This window comes from Cebus imitator, unplaced genomic scaffold (genome assembly GCF_001604975.1).
Source record: "Cebus imitator isolate Cc_AM_T3 unplaced genomic scaffold, Cebus_imitator-1.0 Scaffold275, whole genome shotgun sequence".
NCBI lineage: Eukaryota > Metazoa > Chordata > Mammalia > Primates > Cebidae > Cebus > Cebus imitator.
In genome coordinates this window covers 1,113,306-1,136,539 of record NW_016107590.1, presented here as the reverse complement: position 1 = coordinate 1,136,539, position 23,234 = coordinate 1,113,306, and the positions used below count along the sequence as shown (strand labels likewise).

Below are 23,234 nucleotides of genomic sequence, written 5' to 3'. Positions count from 1 at the left end.
ACTCCGTCGCCAGGTGCCAGACTGGAGTGCAGGGGCGCGATCTCGGCTCACTGCAACCTCTGCCTCCCAGGTTCAAGCAATTCTCCTGCCTCAGCCTCCCGAGTAGCTGGGACCACAGGCACGCGCCACCACGTCCAGCAAATTTTTGTATTTTTAGTAGAGTCAGGTTTCACCATGTTGGCCAGGATGGTCTCGCTCTCTTGACCTGGTAATAATCCGCCCACCTCCGCCTCCCAAAGTGCTGGGATTACAGGCGTGAGCCACCGCGCCCAGCTAAGTGGTTTCTTTTTTGTTCTTACAGCACATTTGGGAAGTTGCTCTATTTTGCTCATAGGGGATGTGGGACTGTACCGGTACTCCAGATGTATACGCAGAGTACATTCATTCACTTTGTTCTCCACTAGAAATGTAACAGAGATATAACGCTATAGGCCTTAAGATTCAGCTATTTACAAGAAGCTGGATAACTTTAAACAATGCGAGTCAGAAAATATGATTAAGTATTGAGTTTATTCAGGCACAAAATTTGAGGATGGCCATAAGGAAAACACAGACTTAAAAGGAATGAGGTCAGTGTTCCCAACGCGGAAGTTAAAGTTTCACCTATATAGGCAGAAACAGAAAAGTTTAAAAGGTTAGACATTTTCCGTACAAAGCCAGTACATATGTTACAGCGATTTGATTGATTCTAGATTGCTACATTTCAAGGAAGTTGCTTTAACGTTTCATGAGGAAGGCTAATGATCTAAGGGGGTCTTATCTCTTATGCCATTTGATTATTTCTGATCATTTATAGGAAAGAGAAGTTGCAGCTGCCTGCATGACTCACACTGTATAGTTATATTCCTCTCAAGGCTCAAAATAATTTAAAGTTCCAACAGCTTTAAATTTGAATTATTTAATTTCACAGGAGGAAGAAATATTGGTAAGGAAGCCTTAGAACCTCAGGACACTGCTAGGGGTCTGAAGAAAATACTGACAGCTTAATGTGATAAGTCACTCCAAGAACTTTAATATTTTAGCAGGGGCCTCTTGCTTTACCCAAACGGAGTTACATCACAGCATGCAGGCATTTGTACACTCTATCCTCAACTGACCTTATTTTTGCAGGTAGCAATGGGTAACATCTGTTGAAGATAGAAAGAAACAGTCATCTAAAATATATGTTAGAAATTCAGGATGCTAAATTAGAGGGGATCTTCAACACCATCTCTGACTCCTTATATTTTAAAATGTGATCCAAGGACCCAGGGAAGTGAGGTTATCTGCTAAACATCTTCCAGTTTCTCAGTGTCAGTACAGAATTATAACCCTGGCTTCTTCTAATCCGGTGCTTTTTTCAATAGGGCCTGTTTCATTTGCTCAATATTTATGGAGGGTCCCTAAATTTACCTAAAAATAAACTGCAATATCCCAAATAATGAAATACAGAAAACTATGAGTAGTATGATCACTTCATGGCTGTCCTATTGAAGCCTGATACATAATGACTGCCAGAGACCAGCTGCAGAAAGAAAACCCATTGTTTGTGAGGCTAGCACTACACAGCTTTTCAAATCAGAAGGTTCTGTCTAACCTGAATTCTTCATGCTGACATTTTAACTTCCTTCCTTCCTATTAGTAAACTTGGGCTGTTGATTTGCAGCAAGTGAATTGGTGATTATTGCCCATTTTGTTTGTTAGCGTGAATTAAAAATTTTCATAAAAATCTTTCAGAGAATGAAAGCAAGTAATAGACTGTTTAAAATGAAGAAGTATGGGACTGAACATTGAATATTCTTCATATTTCATGGATGTTTTCCACCGACATTCTTAGGTCCATAGGCTTGTATGTTTTTACTCTAACCAGAAGCTGTTAGTGAAAATGTAATGGAAAACAGACTATTTAAGTAGTAGCAAGCTGTCAGTATGATTATTTTAGGCTAATTGTCTCAGCCATATGTTTAGAACCAGGTTTAAAGACTACTTGACAGTATTTATTTAGTTCTTGTATGCTTTATAGTCTTCCACTGCCTGAAAGCAAATTATTCCAAGTTCCAACTAGAGAAAAATGTGTTCTTTCTGATAGTTTCAGAATCAGTAGTAAAATGTACTCTTTTACTTTAATTGAATTGTCTCTTTGCTGAGTAGCCTTATTATTTTCATGCAGACTTTAGAAGGATAACAGCCTGTGAAAGACCTTTGTTACCCCTAGAGCCCTGGGATAAGAGGAGGGAATTAAATTCAGAAAAATATAGAGTGATGTTTTTAAATTTGGGACTATTAGGATTTATAGTGAATAGTAAAAGAGAATTTCCTTTGAAATTTACACCATGAACCCTAGTCTTTTAAATATATTGTTAAAATTGGCTCTTTTGGGGTTCTAGTTTAAATAAAAACCCATAAAAACATGGAAAATCTCTGTTAGAAGTCACTATGGAGTTGCAAATGGAGACAATTTCGCTTACAAATTTTTTAGCACATAGCGTGTTATTAATTTAAAAAAGAGAAATACTGATTTTTTATTTTTCCATTTCTTTTCAGCTATTCAGTGACTGTGCAAGAGTCATACCCACATCCCTTTGATCAAATTTACTACACGAGCTGCACTGACATTCTAAACTGGTTTAAATGCACGCGGCACAGGTAATAGAAGCTCAGACATATTCATGAGTTTGGCTAACTGGGAATAGATTCTGATACAGTGATATTAGTGACATCAGAAAGTGCATCCTTTCATTCAGTGAATAGGTATTGAGGGCTTGCTGCTATCTTATCTTTGTGCCAAATCACAGGGGATATAGAAAAGCAGAAAAGTAGTCCAGGCTCTGGAGGAGCTTACAGCCTAACTGCACAGAAAGCATCTGCTGTTTACCATCCTTTGTTAGCAAGAATTCATCTAGCTTCTGTGTTGTGCATAACGGGGGGAGACACTGGATCTGGACATTACATATGGACACCAGCAGATGTTAAGAAATTCATATCTGAGCATATGTTTCCAATTGAACATCTGACTCAATTTAGGCCAACTTAAATTTGACCGTTAAGTAAAACAAGGCATATTTTTTTTTCTATAAATGTGAACACAGAAACAAAACTAAAATATAATTAAATATTAATGTTAATATAGAAGGAAGCTCTGATACCCTAATTTTATTAGTAGTATACTGACATTTATAGTGTATGAGTTATGCGTTGAGTGCAGCATCTGCTGATTTTTACTGCACTATATGATGCTATGCTCAATGTCGTTTCTTCATACAAGATGGCCTTGGCCACTCTGTCTAAGCTAGAGATCCCTCCTGTCACATTCTATTCCCTGACTCAGGACTTATTTTTCTTCACAGCATGTAATCTTTACCTGCCATTGTATGTCTAATTATTTCTTTAGTGCATGTCCTTACTTTAACAAATTCAGCCAGATCTGCCTTCCCTGGTAAAACATTAAGTTCCTTGACAGAAAGGGATTTCTATTGTTTTGTTCCCTGCTATTTCCCCAATATCTAGAACAGTGCCCAGGATGTAGTAAGTGCTCAATAAACACATGCTATCTAAGTGAATCAGTGAATAAATGGTGCTTTAGTTAAATGGAGAGGTCTTTTGTCTGTTAGCCTTCTATATTATAGTGGGATGAGACTGCCCCAAGGTTTTTAAGGGAATTCTCTGAATTCTTCCCTTAAAACATACATAAGTGAATGATGCTTAGATGGGTATCATACATGAATTAATCAATACTTTTCACCATATCTCAAGTTAAGTGAAAGAGGGAAATCATGAAACTACTGACTCCTTGAAATAAAGCACAGATTGGCTTCAATAGGGAATCTTAATATATTCTTAGCAAATTGATGAGTTACTATTATATTGGTCTAGACATGTATTGCATATTTCTTCATAATTAGTTTGAAATACTTTGCTTTTCAGACCTTTATTATACATAATAGCTCATTTTTATTGGAGTAAATTATTTCTAATTAAATTATCAGTCAAAGAAACTAACAATGTGATTTTTCCTTCTCTACAGAATAAGTTATCGGACAGCCTATCGACATGGGGAGAAGACTATGTATAGGCGCAAGTCTCAGTGTTGCCCTGGATTTTATGAAAGCGGGGAAATGTGTGTCCGTAAGTGAGACTTTCACTTCTTTGAGATTCGCTTGTTTTTCCCAGTGCTGGTTTGCTTCTGTTAATGGTCACTGAGACGGAGACCTGTGGAGATGGGTGTCTTGGAACATTCCTTTTCCCTTTGGTTGCTGCTTTTCTTTGGCTTGTGTAATGAAGGAAACATTAACTCTGTCCTCCTGTCCCATCCAAAGTTTCCAAATGAATGTTGCTTGAGGAGGAAAGAGCTGCAGAAAGATGATTCAAGGCCGGATGTGGTGATGTAAATTACAATTCTTCAATAAATGTCTCATTGGAAATTGGTCAGGACTCATTGGACTTGGGTCACAGAAAAGAACAGAGACCTAACTTTCCTATAGCTGATCCAAGTCAACTTTCTAGAGGCCAGCATATTCTTTTCTGGTGCATAAAATGATGAGGCTTATTGAATGTAGAGGAGTTTTCACATTAAAAAATGACAGTAAGTCTGGGTCACAAAATAGAACTTCTTTTCATTGTCATTTTCCCTCCTCTCTCCTTTCCCCACTTCACCAATTCATTCTGAGATGTCTTGAGAGAAGTTTGGTATCTTATGACATACTTCAGAGAATCCTAGAATACGCGATGCATGTGAGATGCAGTTTGCAATTGAGATTTCTTACTATTGTGTATAGGTCACTTAGAAGAGCGATCATTAAAAACTATTTTATTGAAGTACTCTGGCTCAACATACAGCTAGAGGGACATCTCTGCTTTCTGAATTGAGACACTGATGCTGAGTAGCATAGAGTCAAGGTTCTGCTGTAATTTGGAGGTACCAGGAACGACTGGATAGATCTCAGCCTAGGAATCTGGAGAGCCCAGTGATATCACTGGTTCTACCATCACTTGGCTGGGTGGCCTTGGAGAAACCATTTATACCTCTTTGAGGCTCCTTTGCTATCTCAGAGAAAGGACTTGGAATAGTACCTGTCTCCTGTTCCTTCCAACCCCTGGATTCTATTCTGTATGCAGACAGGGGCAGCTCCTTAGCTTGGATTCAGAATCAGGGCTATATTTAATAATACCTGTTCATAGAAAGAAAAATTAGAATATGTAACTAAGCAAAAAGAAGAAAATAAAAATACATTGTTAATATCTGCCCTGGTCAGTAACATATTGCAAATATCAGTATATTATTACATTATAAATATTTGTTTAACCAATCTCACCTGTTGAATATTTACACAATTTCCAAGTTTTACCTATTGTGAACTACTCTAAAGGACATCATTGTGGTTAAATAATGATTCATGTCCTTCATTAAGTAAAGATAAATTCCTAGCAGTCGAATCGCTGGATTAGAAGTGTACGTATTTTAATACTTTGGTGTGTTTCCAATTTAAATGCCTACCAGCAGCAAATGAGAATGCCTTTTTGCTTATACCCTGGGCCAATTTTCCTTTTGCTAATTTTTTCTCAGTTTGCATGTCTTTGATTAATAATGATGCTGAATGAGAAAAATTACATGTTTATAATCAAACATCTTAGAGAATAATCATGAGCAGATCTCAGTGGCCCAGACTGATGGGACATTTTCAAAAGAAAGCAGAATGGAGTGCACACAGAGGTGGGGACTGGGGAGGCCCGGCCACTTCCCAGAGGCCTTGGGGACATTATCTTAATGCCCTTACCTGGATTCAACCTTACAAGCACAATCATCAGCATATCAAGAGAGCACTTCTGTCTCCCAGCACACGTTTCTATTAACTCAGGTCATAGAATTTGAAGCCAGGATGCTATTTTCCTAAGTCATCATGAAGCCAGGATACTATTTTCCTAAGTCATCCATGAAGCCAGGATGCTGTTTTCCTAGGTCATACAAAACTCGGAAAGGTGCTTGTGCCTGTCTTCTGGCCATACCTTCTGTTCTTGAAGGCCTGGCAAGTGAGATGCTAGATTTTACCGGCAAGCTGGTGTGGGAGAGTAGATCCAAGCAAGCTCAGTTAGAGAGACAGCTTCAGTGTTTCCTGGCATCAGCCGCATAATTCAACGCCTCTGTTTTTTAACTCAGTAGTGCAGCCATTCTTAGAAAGTTAGGCCATTCCACTAGCACTATCATGCACGAAATTATGTGGGTAAAAATAAGTTTTCTCTCCTGCTGGACAACTTGCAAAGTGTCTCCCAAGCTGCTTGAATGAACACCTCTAGCATTTGCCCCGAAAATTCTCCTTTGTCTAGGCCTCTTGGCTGACCAACTGCCGCTGACACTGCAACATTTTTTCCTTTAGATATGCTAATGTATTTAATCAGCTTACTCTCTAGTCTCACTGGCCTGGGAGCTGTTGGTCTCCGGTCTCTAAGGTCTCTGAAATATTTTGTCTTCCCACTCTGATGTCTTGATTTCATTATTTCACCCTCTCCCAACAATTGTTATGTTTCCTTGTTCTTGGGGGTGATTCCCAGTGACTTTTTTTGCACTTTTCACCGCTGGCACAAGTGAGGCACCGTTGCTGATAGAGAAGGAAGAAAGATTACATGATTTTTGGTTGTGTTTTCATAGTCTCTTTTTCTAGCAAGTTTTGCTGCCAGGCAGATAACACAGTCACCCTTTTTAACTGTTTCCAGTTACCAAAATAAATTAAACACAGAAATCCGTCATCATTTTAATTTAATTCTTGGGCATTTACCTAGAAGGCAAGAAAGGCTGATTTAATGCAAATACCTGTATTTAAACCAGTTTATTTTATGTACTGAAGTAGTATCTTCAGGAGAGCAGGTTCTGTCCTCCCTTCCCTCCCCACCTCTGTTTCATCCTGCTCCACTGGCTCCTCCATGATTGATCCCACTGTAGACAGTCATTCTGGAGGCTTGACATGGAACTGCCAGCTGCCCCACCCTCTTTCCACAGCTTTCTGAGGTTTCCTGTGGGGATCTGGCTGGCTGTCTTAACTATCACATGTTAATGACGTGTCCTTTTGGTTCTCATCTTCCCCTCACCCACCCCTTCCACTTTCAGAGATCACTTCACAAATATTAAAAGTAGCTCTTCATTAGAAAATTGTCAGGGATATGGAAGCTAAAGAGTCATCTTCTCAGGGACGGGCATGGTGGCTCATGCCTGAGATCCCAGCACTTTGGGAGGCCAAAGCGGGAGGATCTGTTGAGCCCAGGAGTTTGAGACCAGCATGGGCAACATAGCGAGACCCTGTCTCTTAAAAAAAAAAATGAGTCATCTTCTCTAGGCTCCAGAAACTTTGCTGGAGAGTGGGCTGCCAGTTCAGAGTCAGCTGTGGTTGAGGAAGGAGAGCTGAGTGGCCTCCAGGAGCCAGGCTCACCTTGTGAAGGAGTCTATGGAATAGTGCCCTTCTCAGAGCCATAGGACAGCTTGCAGATGTCACCAGAATGGTGGTAGGACCATGCAGCTTAGTTTAACTTGTTTTGGGAGAAAAGCAGGCTTCTATTCTAGTTGTACACATGAAGGAAGTCATTGTTCTTTTACCCTAGTCATTTCCTCTTTCATAGGAAAAATCAGACTCAACACAGTGGGTTCAATTCAATCGAATAAAACATGCATTGATTGACCTACAATGTAAAAACCAGTGGGCTAGACTCTAAAGATTATACATACATACATACATATATATATACATGTATATATATGTATATGTATATGTGTATATACATGTATATATATATATATGTATGTATGTATATATGAGTCAGACATACTTTCTGCCATCAAAGAGTTTTGCAACAAAGTCATAGTTAACCTTATTTTGTGCTTACTATGTACCAGGTACATACATTATCTTATAAAATTTCTGAAACATTATGAGGCAGACATAATTATACCCATGTTAAAGATGAGGAAAATGAGGCTTTGAGAAATTAAATAGCTTTTTTGTCTGATCAGTTGGTGGTGGGTAGTAGAGGATGATGCAGGTATTTATTCCGAACAGAGGATGAGATACTTTACCTAAATAAAAGAAATGAAATTGGCAGAGTAGTCTATGAACCACGGATTATCCAGCTCTTGTCCATGTCACATGTTGTCAAGATATTCTCAGCTGCATCTCATTACATGACTTCAAAGATTTAAAAAACATATATGTATTAAATAATTTTGCCTTGAAAAGAAATGTTGAGAAAGTTCTCTATTCTCTGTTCAATTCTATCTCTCTTAAGGTGACTAAAATCAATAAAAAATCTTTGTTTCTTTTGAAATTGGATTATTAAAAGGTTCTTGAAAACAAAAAGCTTTAGAGAAATTAAATAAATAGGTCTCGCACATGTGGTGATTCTGCCTACATCAACCAGAGGACTGATCACTGACCTTACCGGCATCGTTGGTAAATATTCAGGATCGTTGTTACTGCTGCAGTTTTTTCACTTTTGGGAAATTTAGCAAGGCAGCCTAGTCAGGTGCTCCTGGATTCTCTGTACTGTTAAGTTTCCAGGGAAAAGGACAGTAGCTTAGAAACATCCTGAAGATTTTAAGTTTCATGTTAATACACTGATGGCCAGAGCATCCTGTAGATAGTCCTTCATGTAGATTCACATGTAAACTGTCCCAGGACGAGGCTCTCATTTCATGTTTATGTGTATTAGAAGCAGCGGGTAGTCACTGAATGGCTCTTCACTCTGTCAGCTGTGCAGATTCTTGGAGAAAAAAACCCCACTTTTCTTGTGTATAGAGCATGATGAAGAGACTGGCTCTGCTTCTGACTGGAATGAGCACACAAAACTTTTGGGGAGGCTGTTAAAATGCAGATTCTGATTCCCTGGGTCCAGAGTGGGGCCCAAATGTGTGCATTTCTGCTGAACCCTCAGGCTGTGTGGAAACTGCTGGTCCACAAAGCAGACTTTGAGTAGCAAGGCTGTCTCTCTAGAAGACCAGTGCATGTCACCAGGCAGAAAACACCACAGTGGAGAGTGTGGACAGCAGTGTGGTTAGAAGCCTTTTCTTAGAATCTGGTTAGAAAAAAAGAAAGGATTGGAAATTTTTAAATTAAAATATTACGAGGACAGGAAGAAATCTGTGATTCCTTGGTGTGGTTTTGCTCTGTTTATAACTTTAATTAAACTCTAAATTTGTTCCTCCTTCAAGATTAGTATTCTTGCCTTATCTGTGTTGAGAATTTACATGTGTTTCATGATTTTTAATTTGGAGATTTTTCTTTTATTTCAGTTGTTTTTTAAGGAACAGGTAGTGTTTGGTTACATGAATAAGTTCTTTAGTGGTGAATTCTGAGATTTTGGTGCACCCTTCACCTGTGTAATGTACACTGTACCCAATGTCTAGTCTTTTATCCCCCACCCACCTCCTACCCTTTCCCCTAAGTCCCCAAAGTCTATTGTATCATTTGTATGCCTTTGCATCCTCATGGCTTAGCTCACACTTATAAGTGAGAATATGCAGTGTTTGGTTTTCCAAACATTGTATATTCTCACTTATAAGTGAGTTACTTCACTTAGAATAATGGTCCCCAATTCCATCCAGGTTGCTGTAAATGTCATTATTTAGTTCCTTTTTATGGGTGAGTGGCATTCCATGGTATGTACAGTATGTATGTATGTATGTATGTATGTATGTATCTATCTATCTATCTATCTATCTGTCATATTTTCTTGTTGATTGATGGACACTTGGGCTGGTTCCGTATTTTTTGCAATTGAGAATTGTGTTGCTATAAACGTGCATGTGCAAGTATATTTTTCGTATAACGACTTCAATTCCTTTGGGTAGATACCCAGAGGTGGGATTGCCAGATCAAATGGTAGATCTGCTTTTAGTTCTTTAAGGAATCTCCACACTGTTTTCCATAGTGGTTGTATTGGTTTACATTCCCGCCAACAGTGTAGAAGTGTTCCATTTTCACCACATCCACATTGACATCTATTATTTTTGAATTTTTTGATTATGGCCATTCATGCAGGAGTAAGGTGGTATCGCATTATGGTTTTGATTTGCATTTCCCTGATCATTAGTGCTGTCGAGCATTTTTTTTCATTTGTTCGTTATCCATTTGTTTATCTTCTTTTGAGAATTGTCTATTCATGTCCTTAGCCCACTTTTTGATGGGATTGTTTGTTTTTTTCTTGCTGTTTGAGTTTCTTGTAGATTCTGAATATTATTCCTTTGTCAGATGTATAGATTGTGAAGATTTTTCTCCCAACCCACTTTGTGGGTTATCTGTTTACTTTGGTGATTATTTCTTGTGCTGTGCAGAAGCTTTTTAATTTAATTAAGTCCCATCTATTTATGTTTGTTTTCATTGCATTTGCTTTTGGGTTCTTGGTCATAGTAATTTGGAGAATTTTAAGTACAGTTTGAGTATCCAAAATCCTTGGGACCAGAAGTGTTTCAGATTTTGTTCTTTTTTGGGTTTAGGAATATTTTCACCTCCATATGAGATATTTTGGGGATAGAACTGAAGTCTAAATATAAAATTAATTTATATTTTATGATTGACAGTACTTCTCAGTTAATGTACAACTAGTAGAGACTCGTGCTTTAATAAATAATATTTAAAAAGCCAGGTATTTATTTACCGTTTGTATACATATAGCTTATAGCTTATACATATAGCTTAAAGGTAATTTTATATAACATTTTAAATAATTTTGTGTATGGAACAAGATTTTGACTGTGCTTTGACTATGACATGACCTCAGGAGTGGAATTTTCCACTTGTGGCTTCATGTCAGTGCTCAAATAGTTTCAGATTTTGGAGCATTTTGAATTTTGGGTTTTTACATTAGGTATGCTCCACCTAATATGTAATCTTAATAAAGAAATGCTCAGAGAAATGAAATGGAGAAATGTCCAGAGGAATGAAATAGTTGTAATACATGCGTGTGTGTACACATACATGTGTATGTTTGTATATATGTGTTTGCATTGTGTATGCATATATAGTGTGTGTTTTTTAATGCCACATAACTTACCTCTTATAAAATTGCTATTGATTTAAATCTCAGGTTCTTGCACCTAAATAAATATTGATCCAAACATATTCTAATATATTGTCATTAACATGTACCATTTTTTATAACAAATATTTATGTATTCTAGAGATTTCTATGGTTCTTCATGGGTTGGCTTAGAGTTAGCCAACACTTTTTTGTTATATACATTAATCCTAATGCATATATAGGAACTATAGTTATGTTAGGGAGATAGAGAAGCAAGATGTATGATTAAACATTTTTGGTTGAGAAATCACCGGATCCTATTCTCTGCTTTCAATATACCCATCATTTGACTGTAAATGCAAATATGAGCATCCTAAGTGGAGTGCACACGGCCAGTGTATAGTTTTCCAAGGAAAACTGTTTTATTTATTAATTCTCCCTTCTGGCCTCCAAGAAAAAAATGTTCAGTTCAGATTCTTAACATAGAATGGAGAAAACAGATGAATTAAACCTAAGTTCAAATCCCAAAGCTATCCTGCATGTATAATATTCTTGGGCCACAACATCCTTGATTTCTGTGAACCTCACTTCTTAATCTGTAAGATGGCTTCTAATGCCTATTAATCATGTAGGGTTGCTGTTAGGATCTGGTAAGATATATTAAAGTGCTTTGAAAAATGCAAAAGACTTGCATGTACAGTATTACTAACTGAAAGTGATGTTCTGGCCTTGAATTTAGTAGTATTTGTGATGTTTGGATTTCAATTAGAAGATAAAAATTATTCCTCTATAGCTCCAAAGTTGAATAAATATTAAGCCATTAGATTTTCATGAAGTTTAAAGTAATTCTCATGGCAATTCTTTATCATGAATATCAAACTGACTTGCTAAACTGTACATCATGATCCATTTACTTATATCCATGTGCTTATGACTACTATGATTAGAGATAATTAATATGATCAAGCCTTCCTTTCTAGTCATGTAAAATGTATTGTCTTTTGCTTTTCTCTCAGCAGAAACATGTCCCTGAAATGAAAAAGGCTGCTGACTTTTTCTGATTCTAGCTTTGTAACACATATAGCTTTTTAAAAATGGAAATGCAATCAAGTTTAAATGTGAAATTATTTTTATATCAAAAATACTTTTTTGATTTTTATCTCAAGCTACAAAGGCAATGAATATTTGGTACAATAAACCAGATCACCCAAATATACTAAATACTCTTTAGTATTTGTTAAATGTGAAGTTTGTGTGCCTCTGTATGTGTGGTTGGGTGCATATGTGCACACACCTGTATGTAATATATAAAAACCTATTCAGAGGTTTACTTTGTTTTTAATAATTAGTTTTTGATATACTGTACTTATAAATCCAAAAAACGTTGCTTCCTAAACAAAATTCAGCTTACAGATGTTTCATTCATCAGTCTAACAAATTTAACAAACATAAGAAGACTTTGACTAATGTTTTATAAACTTAAACACCTTCAAGTTTTAAAAATGGAATTTGTACATTTAATAGATTTGATTTTCATTTTAAGAAATTCAGCTTCCAGGGTGACAAACCTTCCCATATACTTAAATAATTGTTGTAAATCTAATAAGCCCAATTTACAAATAAGGTGAAATCTTATGCACTCTTAAATGTTAAAATGTAGGTTGGACATGGTGGCTCACGCCTGTAATCTCAGTGCTTTGGGAGGCGATAAGAGCAAGACTCTGTCTCAAAAAAAAAAAATTGTGTTAGTAAGATTCAACTTTAAAATAACATTTTAAAATCAATTATTCCAGTACACATTTAAATAATAAAATTAAAAGGCTGATCGTTTATTTTACAGACCACATTCTTTTAATATTATAAATGTCTTCTTAAAACTAAAAATATGAACACTATAGATCTTGATTCTCTCTGACATTTCTGTACTTAATTGAAAATCTTCACAAGGTTGAAAGATAGTGACCTTCTAAGTGTCATTTTGGTAGTTTCTTCAATTCATTGAATTTCTTGATATTTATTTTTATTATAGTAAAAACACATAACATTAAAATTACTATTTTAACAATTTTTAAGTGGACCATTCAGAAGTATTAAGTATAGTCACATTGTTGTGCAACATATCTCTGCAACATTTTTGTCTTGCAAAACAGAAACTCTAGACTCATTAAACACTAACTACCCCTACCCACCTCCAGCCTTTGGCAACCGCTTTTCTACTTTATATTTTTATGATTTTGACTACTTTCAATACTTCATATAAGTGAAATCAGACAGTATTTGTCCTTTCGTGACTGGCTTATTTCACTTACCATAATGTCCTTGAGGTCCAGCCCTATCGTACTAGTAAGGGACAGGGTTTCTTTCCTTCTTTCTTTCTCTGCTTGCTTTCTTTCTTCTTTCTTTCTTTCTTGCTTTCTTGCTTTCTTGCTTTCTTTCTTTCTCTGTCTTTCTCTCTCTCTCTCTCTCTCTGTCTCTCTCTCTCTTTCTTTCTTTTGGCTATATAATATTTCTTCTGAAGTTTTTACATATCAAAGAACATGGTCCTTAACTACTACCTTGATGTAGCGTACTGAACCAACTGTCTATTCCAGACTGTGTACCCTATATTCCTTCAATGTAAGACATATTATTTCCTAGCACTGGTTTCAAAGTAGATTACAACTCTCAATCCAGTTGGTTACCCTGATTGATTAAATTTTTGTGCATATCTTTGGCCATTGAGATATGTAAATATTTTTATTCTAACTACCATGATAATTGACACAATTATGTATTCTCTTCATATATTTCTTATATGAAAATCTTATGATGTGTGGTCCTTTATCTCTTGTAAATGTTAAAGCGATATCCCATTGCATTTTCCAAATTTCATGGCTGTGTTTGGAAGTGAAATCACAGCCTCTAAGGTCGTCTTGTTCACTCTCTTCCACTTTGCCTTTGGCCTCATCTCATGCAGAGTCTGAAGTTACACCAGCAACACTGGTGTTTCTCTTTCTCCAGGGTGTTAATTTCGTCTGCAATACCAACAATCTCTAGATACTTTGAATTTCCTTGTCCCCACCTTTCAGCCTGCCCAAGTCTCCAGACAGTTCTCTAATTTAGAGTTTTGATCTTGTTCCTAAGATGAAAAGATGCGTAACTCAAACTGTCTTGAATACTCTGTGTCCCAAGGCTGTCTGCTTGTGTCTGTTCCCTCCCAATTGCTGTGCCTGTCTTCCTTCACCTTTTTCCTTTTTCCTCACTGCCCCTTCCTGCCCTCCATTTTTTTTCTTCCTCTCTTGGTTCTCTTCCTCCTTTTATCTCTCTTCCATTTTTCCCCCTTCCTTCTCTCCTTCGTTTCTAAGCACCAGGCACACCAAAGACTGAAGGATAAGTAGACCACTGTTGATGTTCTTTAGGTCACAGTCTGTACTAAAGAGTAGGAATGAAATACAGACTGTGGAAGTAAGGAAACACCCTGTGCCCTTCCCTTCTCAACTGTGTTATCAGAATACCTAGGCTACTTCAAAAAAAAAAACATAAATTTGTTGTATATATTTTTTTAACTGATTTTTTTTGAATTTTGATGTTGTAGTTTTCGTTGGTGCGTAGTGGATGTATATATTTATGAAGTGTATGGGATATTTTTATACAGGCGTACAATATCTAATAATCACATCAGGATAAATGGAGTATCCACCACCTCAAGCGTTTATTCTTTGTGTTACAAACGATTCAATTATATTCATGGAATGCAGAGAGTAGAATAATGGTTATGCTGGGAAGGGTGGGGATGGGGGAAAATGGGGACGGTTAATGGGTAGAAAAAATAGAAAGAATGAATACGATCTAGTGTTTGATAGCACAACAGGGTGATTATAGTCAGTAATAACTAATTGTACTTTTTAAAATAGCTAAAAGTAAAATTGCATTTCTTGTTGTATATGTTTTTTAATTACCTAAAATTATTCTTCATAGAGAAGGTTTTTTTTTTTTAATCTGTGTGAAAAACTGGGAAGTAGATGAGTAGAAGAGAAAAGAAATCATTCATAGTCCTGCCATTTTGCTTTGTATCTTTCCAGATATATTTTTGTTTCTTTAAATTCAGTATAAATTTGTAGTTTATACCATGCATAGTTTTTGTAAGCTGCTTTGTTCATTTGTATTATATTGTGGACATGTTTTCTTGTCTATAAATCACATCTAAATAATAATTTTATGACTGAATTTTACTACATTAGTATATACTAATGTTAGACACACATAATTTTGTGGCTACAGGGAGCGTCATTTTATTTTCCCTTTGCATGTGTGAGTGATTCATACAATAAATTATTTTAAATGAAATTTCTGGGATGAGAGGTATGCACACTGTATCATTTAGAATTAGATTTGGCTATGTGGTACCTAGAAGTAGACAAGCAAGCAGGGGACACAAGCAATTTTTACCTTTCTGCTCCACCATCTCTTTGTCATATGCTCTCAGCATGCTACAAGGGCATCTTTGTTCTGACACTCCTGTAACTTCACACTACACGTGGAATGAGACCAAAGGCAAGGTGGAAGAGAGGAGCAAGATGACATTAGAGGCTGTGATTTCACTTCCAAACATAGCCATGAGACTTGCAAAGTGCAATGGGATATCATTTTAACATTTACAGAGGTGTGGTTTTCATTTTCATGTAACATTATTGACCTCTACACATCAGTCAGCAGACAGTAGGTGGGAGAAAGAGGCAAATGGCAATGCCAACTGTTTCCTAAGGAAGGTTTCTAGAAGTGATCATGTTCTATTACCTTTTATATCCCACTGGTCACTTGGTCTCACCAAGCTGCAAATGCATCTTTAGTCTGTGTGGTCAGAGGCCCAGTAAAAATACATATAAATATGCATATTTCTGTGGGAAGGGGAAAATGAATTTTGGGAATAATCTTAGCTACATTTTAATGCATTTTAAGACACATTGCCAAGTTGCTATCCAGTTAGGTTGTAACAACTTACATGGCCGTCAGTAATGTATGAAGTTACCCATTTCCTTACATTTCTGACGACCTGGGTATTATTATTGCTTTCAACCTTTTGGGTGAAAAATGGTACCTGGCTTTATCTTCCATTTTCTAATTATTAGTAATGCTGTTCACTTTAAAAACTTATGTTTGTTGCTGAGTGCGGTGGCTCATGCCTATAGTCCTAGCACATTGGGATACCGAGGCAGGCTAATCACCTGAGGTCAAGAGTGCAAGACCAGCCTGGCCAACATGGAGAAATCTTGTCTTTACTAAAAATACAAAAATGAGCTGGACATGGTGGTGGTGCACACCTGTAATTCCAGCTGCTTTGGAGGCTGAGGCAGGAGAATCGCTTGAACCCAGGAGGTAGAGGTTGCAGTGAGCCGAGCGATATCATGCCATTGCACTCTAGGCTGGGTGACAGAGTGAGACTCTGTCTAAAAAAAAACAATATTGTGTTTATTAACTATTTGTATTTTGGTCTTAGGGCCAGGAGCAGGGTGGTGGGAGATACAGTGAGATTACCTTGTTCTTCAGAGATCCATAAGCAGAGGCAACAGGGGACGGGGAAAATGAAAGAGAAACAGGCTGATTTGGGGGCTGATAAAGAAGACAGTTTGAGAGAGAGAGACCTTACTAATATATGTCCCAGAGAGATCAATTCCCATGGATGTGCCCAGCGGCACCAGGAGACCCAGGCCCTTCCTAGCTCTTACTCTCTTCAACATCACAAATGCTCATTCTCTCCTCTCTCCAAAGGTCCATTAGGCCTCCTTTCCCAACACCTGAAAACAGTTTTCAGGGATGATCTGGAGCCAGGGCAGTCTCTTGTCTTCTCCCGCTACCTATCTCTCCCATGAGCATCGTGGATAAAGGAATGAGCTCTGATTTCTGGCAGTGAGGTAAGCTCTTGGCAGCCCAAACTGATATGTGAATGTCTTGACCTATGGAAAAGAGAGAGACTCTTGATTCCCACAGTACTGTTGTTCATTCAGGAACATGCTGGAATAAATGAACAACTATTTAGGTTGCCCTAGGGACCTAAGCGTTATTTATAACATTATAACTCCAAGAAAACTCATACAACTGGTTTCCAGGCACATCTTTGAAACCCAACCTCTTAGCACATTGGGGACTGCTTATAGATTTGGTGACATTGGACTTGGAGAAGCTCATAGGAAAAGCAGCAGAAGAGAGCAGCAGAATTGGAAGCTGGCAGCCTCCCTCTGTGGGAAGGATTGGTTAATCCAGAGAGAAGGCTGGCCATACATTCTCAATCGGATGTTCTTGGCTTCATCTCGGCTGATGGGAGAGAAAGCGGATCATTGTAAGCAGGGCTGCTTGCAGCAGAATCATGAATGGACAAAGGAGATGGCCAGGGGTCCTTTTCCAGTCCAGCTCCCATACTCTTTGCCCCACATGTCTTGTCTTCTCCCACTGGATACTGCTGTAAAGGAAGAGACCGTTCTGATGATTGTTTCCTTTGGGGTAGACTTAAGTCTGCTAACTTTGTTTTTGTTAGATAGAGAGATCAAATGCTAACTCCAAGTTCAAGTTCCAGTGGGGGTGTCCAGGCAGTGTGGCTTGTAAGAAAGACAGAGGGAAGAGGTTTGGGGACTGGGTCACCCACTTTATTTCCTGGCAGGCCAGCTCTGATGGTGTGAGATCGGTTCCCATGGATGTATCCTGCCTGTCGTTGGCACTTGTTAAGAGAACTTTGGAACCGTAAATAAGAAGCCTTAACTCCCACACACTGAACTGTATATGATTTCCTGTTCGTAACAGAAACGAGTGTGACAATTGATTACCAGAGCAGTGAATGAATATTCACAGCTGATTTTTGACTTGGCCAACTTTATGTAAAACTGAACTGGCTGTAGGTAAGTAAGGAGCTGGACCTGTGGTTGGTGTTTATGTGAAAAATAGTTCAGTAGATGAACTTTACTCTTGTTTGAATGTCATGCTTCAGGAAACAATGCGTTTTAAGCCCAAATTTTGAGGCGAGGGCTAAAAAACACCTGCAGCTCACTAACCCAGGACTCTTTTCCTTCCAGGAGACAGATATGCCACACAGGTGGCACTTCGGGAGTCAAATTAACTGTTTGCCATAGGATACATTTTTCTTTATTTCTTCTCTTTTGTATTGGAATATTATGTTAGACTGGAATTAACAAAAAGCCTCCTTTTGGGAAAGGGAGTGCCATCTCTTGGAAGTGACTACCTGGAACATCGTGTTTAGAAGGTTTCTGAGGCTGTGTCTGGGTTAAGAGAGAAAGAGCAGAGTAACTCACTAGGGATTTCTGCCATGGGATTGGAGTGGCAGTGGGTGCCCTGAGTGCGCCTCATTTGCCATCTCTGTATTTGACTGTGTAGTATCCTGTGGCATTCTGGAGTCATGGAGATATCAACTGAGGCTCCTGAATCATATACCTGGCCAAAGGCTCCTGTTATACCTACCTCTGTCATTTAAGTGGGAAGTTATATTTACTGTTCTTGCTATTGTCCCCAGAAAAAATTAGCTTCCTTGGTGAGCTGGAATATTTGACAGGCTTAACTCAGGATCATATTGTCAACAGTTTGTGTTGGGGATGGGAAAGGATTTTCAATGGCTATGTTTTGCTTCAGTGTCAGCCACGGTGCGGGGTGGGGTGGGGGGGGCTGATTAGGAGAGGGATCGGCAGGCTTGAGCAATTTGGCCAACCAACTGGGCACAGCTTCTGGGAAGAGCTGAACTGAAGAGACGTTCTTCCCTACCTGGCAATTATGTAAGGACACATTTAATTATTTATCCTGGCTTTGTATCATTTTGGTCTTTTCCTGCTGAAAAGTTTAGGGCCCAGATTCTTCAGGCTGAGGGGAGCTGCAGCGCAGGGAAAATGCCTTGTTTTCGGCTAGGAAGAGTTAGCCTTCGGCAGAGATCTGTTTACGGGCAAGCTAAGCTCCCCGGGTGGATTTAGGGAAGCAAAAGGAGAGCTTCAGAAAAGAGGAGTATCTCTTATTGAAGTTCAAGGCAGACAGAGCCTTCTGTTTTGGATTTGTTTGATTCTCACAGGCTTGTTTAATGATAAAGTTGTGATCTTGTCAAATATTTTTAAAAAAAAAAACCTTAGTCTTTTGACTCATTTAAGCAGATCCTTTTGAGTAGAGATAAAAGTGAGACAATCTTGTTAAGCTAGTCAAAGAGACCCTGACTGACAACAATTGGACGGTATGTTCCCGAATATACCTACCCATGATGCCCTCCCTGCCACTGGCAGTGGATTTTTTCATGTTTCCATAGGGACCCTGTACTCTGTTGCTATGGAGTCCGACGTGGTTCAGAGGAACCTACCAGTAAATACAGGGGAATGCCTTTTGTCCACATACCGTGCCAGGAGAAATTCCAATTTTCCCACACATCTATTGGAACCTAAACTTCTGCTTTCCAGTTTTGGTAGTTGGTCCCTGCTAGCAGGTAAGATAGGAAATGCAATAAATAACACAAGACACCTTTTTTCCTTTACTGATTGACAATTCTTGCTCACTGTTTAGGATTTTATAAATAGAAACTAAGAATTTAATTTTTAAAAAACCCACTATTAATTCAAGATAGCCTCAATCTAAACAGAAGGAATTTATGTATGCTGCCTGTTTTTTTTCTTAAGAAAGCCTGACTTTAGAGTCCCATGGAGACAGGGCCAAAAGGAAACAGTGAAAAAATCCTTGCCTTATCTCTAGAAAATGAGTTCCTGAAATTGTGGTCTTTGCAAGACAGGTAGAATTTTTACAGGCCTAATAATGTATGCAATTCCCTTGCAGGGATACAAAATGATTAATATAAAAGCCAAGAAATGAGAAGCAATTTTTATTGTGCCATGGTTCAAATCTTTTCAGGGCAAAGCAATTTAAAAATAATGGAAAAAACAGAGTTTGATCTAAGTAACCAACCACAAAACATAGACATGACCAGGTGGTGACAGAACTTGCATGTTTTTAGTCTGGGATAGCGACTGCCAGCGCTTTTACAGATAATCCAGTGGTAAACCTAGTGCATCCATCTGGGCCACACACAGAGATGCTAAAGGAGGGAGAGACTGATCCCCTAGTAGAATCGATGCTGCGCTGACATTCTTCTTTCCTTCAGTTGTAGTAATATCCCAAGTTCCAGATCTTTTTTTATTGATAACTTATTCTAAAGAAGGCTCAAGGAAAGTCAGACAGAGAACTCCAAGAGTTAAGACAGAGAAACTCAGATGTTTTGATTCAAGTGACACAGGGCAGCATCAGCTCAAGGCGGGCCTCGCTGACCAGCTAGCCACATTGGAAGGGCATAGGTGGTTATGGCAAGTTTAAAGATATGGCTGTCAAAGTTATGGAGATTTAAACAAAAAAACAATAGCTAAGCTAAGTTATTGTAGTTAGCATGAAATTGAGGAACATAAAAGGAAATATGCCACCACAAATGAAACTTACTTGTTGATCCAGGGAAGAGAATAGGTTTCCAGAAACTTGGATCCTGGGTATTATCTGTAGTTATGAGCTATGGAATACTCGTCCTGCAGAATTCACTGTTGCATTATCCAATTAGTTTGGGAAATGCAGTATGTTGGATCCCCTTTCTTGAAGATTTGCTTCAGCCTATTAAAGGCTCTGGGAATGCCTGCAGCAAAGGCATGTCTCAAACTTTTTTGACCATGGAATTCCTTACTTCCTCTGCTCCCTTCCCTTTTCTTTTCCCAAGAACATGATGGAAGAAATAGTTCTTAGAATCTACTTATTTGGAAAACACTGCGTTGAGGGATTTTGTTTTCTATAAACATAGACTGGGTAATTCTAAATATTTATAATTTATTTGAGACTCTTTGGACCTTTAATTTCTTCCAAGAACAATTATATTGTCTGTTTTAACAACTCAAGAAAGGGAAAGTTTTAGCTGAGGCTGGAAGGGTATAATAGATACTGCTTTACCTTTGCTATGGCATGGAGGAGATGCCTATTTTACTGGCCCACTCCCCCAAATTTTGAACTATTATTAACAGAGGTATTTTATGGTAAATAGTTGTTCACCAAAAGTAGAGTTGTCAATAAGTGTGCATATGAAGACTCTCCTGATGTGAAATTCAGAATAGCTATATGATCAGTTAATAGGGTAGAAAGAAAGAAAAAAAACCTCAAATTAGCTATATGAATGATAGATTTGGCAGGTAATAAAGGGTCAAAATTGTGAAATGAAGAAAAAGGGAGACTGAGGTGGGAGGATCACTTCAGTCTGGGAGGTGGGGGTTGCAGTGACCTGAGATTGTGCCGCTGCACTCCAGGTTAGGTGACAGAGTGAGACCATGTGTAAGAAAGAAAGAGAGGAAGAAAGGAAAGAAAGAAGGAAGGAAGGAAGGAAGGAAGGAAGAAAGAAAGAGAAAGAAAGAGGGAGAGAGGGAGAGAGAGAGAAAGGAAGGAAGGAAGGAAGGAAGAGAGAGAGAAAGAAAGAAAGAAAGAAAGAAAGAAAGAAAGAAAGAAAGAAAGAAAGAAAGAAAGAAAGAAAGAAAGGAAGGAAGGAGGAAAGAAAGAAAAGAAAGAAGTGACCTCTCAAAGAACTTAATTTAAAAATCCCTTTGTTCTATGTTCTTTTAGGACCATCGCTTACGGAGGCTGGATGATCCGATGCATAATTGTAGGGGTTTTAGGGCCCATACAGTTTTATGTTTTTAAAAATTTTAACTTAAAACTTGAGACTTTCCTCTTCCATGGAAAAATCAGGCTATTGATAACACTGGCTTGATATTCCTATGTGGCAACAGACAGGGAACTGATGGGGAGCGTCCGGCTTTGGTTGAGCAAGTGCCCTCTGAGTTTCCCCAGGTCTCCTGACTTGTAATTGTTCTCCAATTTATCCATGTGGCCTCTGAAGGCATTTGAGTTTGTATTCCCTGGTTTTGAGGCATTCTCGTAGCAAAGGCTCTGCTGCCAGCTTTCTCTTGAAACTGTAACACTTCTTCTTTTGAAGAAATTCTTACTGCTTGATTTATACATTTGGCTTAAGACTTTCATAATGAAATGCAAAGGTTCCTGACAAGGGAAATAATCTCAGCTGTTGTTATTAGTCATTGATCCATGGGCATGGGGATTCCATTTATTCTCAAGCTGGTGAAGACAGGGGAGGAGAGTAGAAAGAACATGAGGGCATCAGAGTTCTAGAGGAATGTCAAGGGATCACCACCAAGGAGGGAGAAGGGGCAAAGAAACTGAGTGGGAAAAGTCGTACCCCAGTTATGACTTCCACTGCTCTGTTAACTTTCCATAGGGCTGGCCTTTATCATTCACATGTGATACAGATGTGTTGGATAAAGGGTAGCAAAGTGTCAGCAAGATGAAATAGAGCAGATCAGGGGAAATGCCATGTGGTGGAAAACATGCTGTGGGAAAGAATATTTGTAAAAGAATTTCATGGCTCCATAGAGTGGTCAGACCAAGAGAAATGCCATTCTAAAAACAGAGGAGCCTGGGATGGCACTTCCTGTACATAGAATCATCATGCTTTCCTCATAGATGCAGACATGACAGGACCAGCTGGCAAATAATTTGTCCCAAATAAAGATACCTTCCTTCTGATTTCTTCCCTAAATGGTATGCTGATGATTTTGGAATTCTTCTGAAATTGAGTCAATTTGCAGTTTATCATCAGACCTGTTGTAGGTTCAGTTGTTAGGAATTTGTGCCTATAAAAACTAGATTTTATTCCAGTGCTGGTTAACATTTTGGTGCTACAGTCCATTAAGATCATGTTACTCACATTACTTAAATCTGATTCAACCTAAAGAGACACACTGAGAGTTGTGGCCAGAATAGATAATGCCTTTGTAAGTGTGGAATTAAGCTAAAAACCCTTTCTATTTTCAAATAAATGAATAGGATTATGTGCTCCACAGATGGTATTTCAATCCCTTGTGTGGGATCCATTACAATAGTCTATTTCAACACAAGCTGTATTTTTTTTTCTGTATAAGTCATTTACTTTGTAGAGGAAAGGCTTAATAGAACATCGAATTGTCATTTTTTAGTATTAGCAGTTCCCCAAATAAATATTTATTGGGAGGATCTAAAGCCAATACCTTCACAAGCATTTAAAGAGCTCTACACACCAGTGACCACAGACTTAGTGAAATTGCATAGTATGTACATAGAGGATTTGAATGTTAGCTCAGATTTTCTTTTTCTCTATTGAGAGAGGGCTCTTTGCTTCTCTCTAAAAGTTCTCCTCATGCTCTAGGTTTTTTGTTGTTGTTGTTTAAACA

The 23,234-nt window shown here is 38.2% G+C and overlaps 1 protein-coding gene across 1 annotated transcript in view; it reads left to right on the top strand.

Annotated features, from left to right (window-relative positions):
- MEGF10 (multiple EGF like domains 10) overlaps positions 1–23,234 on the top strand; it is a 131,148-nt gene that overhangs the window by 5,844 nt on the left and 102,070 nt on the right. The window contains exons 2-3 of the mRNA XM_017500999.2: positions 2,524–2,625; positions 4,004–4,104. Of these exons, the coding sequence (XP_017356488.1) occupies positions 2,524–2,625; positions 4,004–4,104 (203 nt within the window). The remainder of the gene's footprint in view (positions 1–2,523; positions 2,626–4,003; positions 4,105–23,234) is intronic.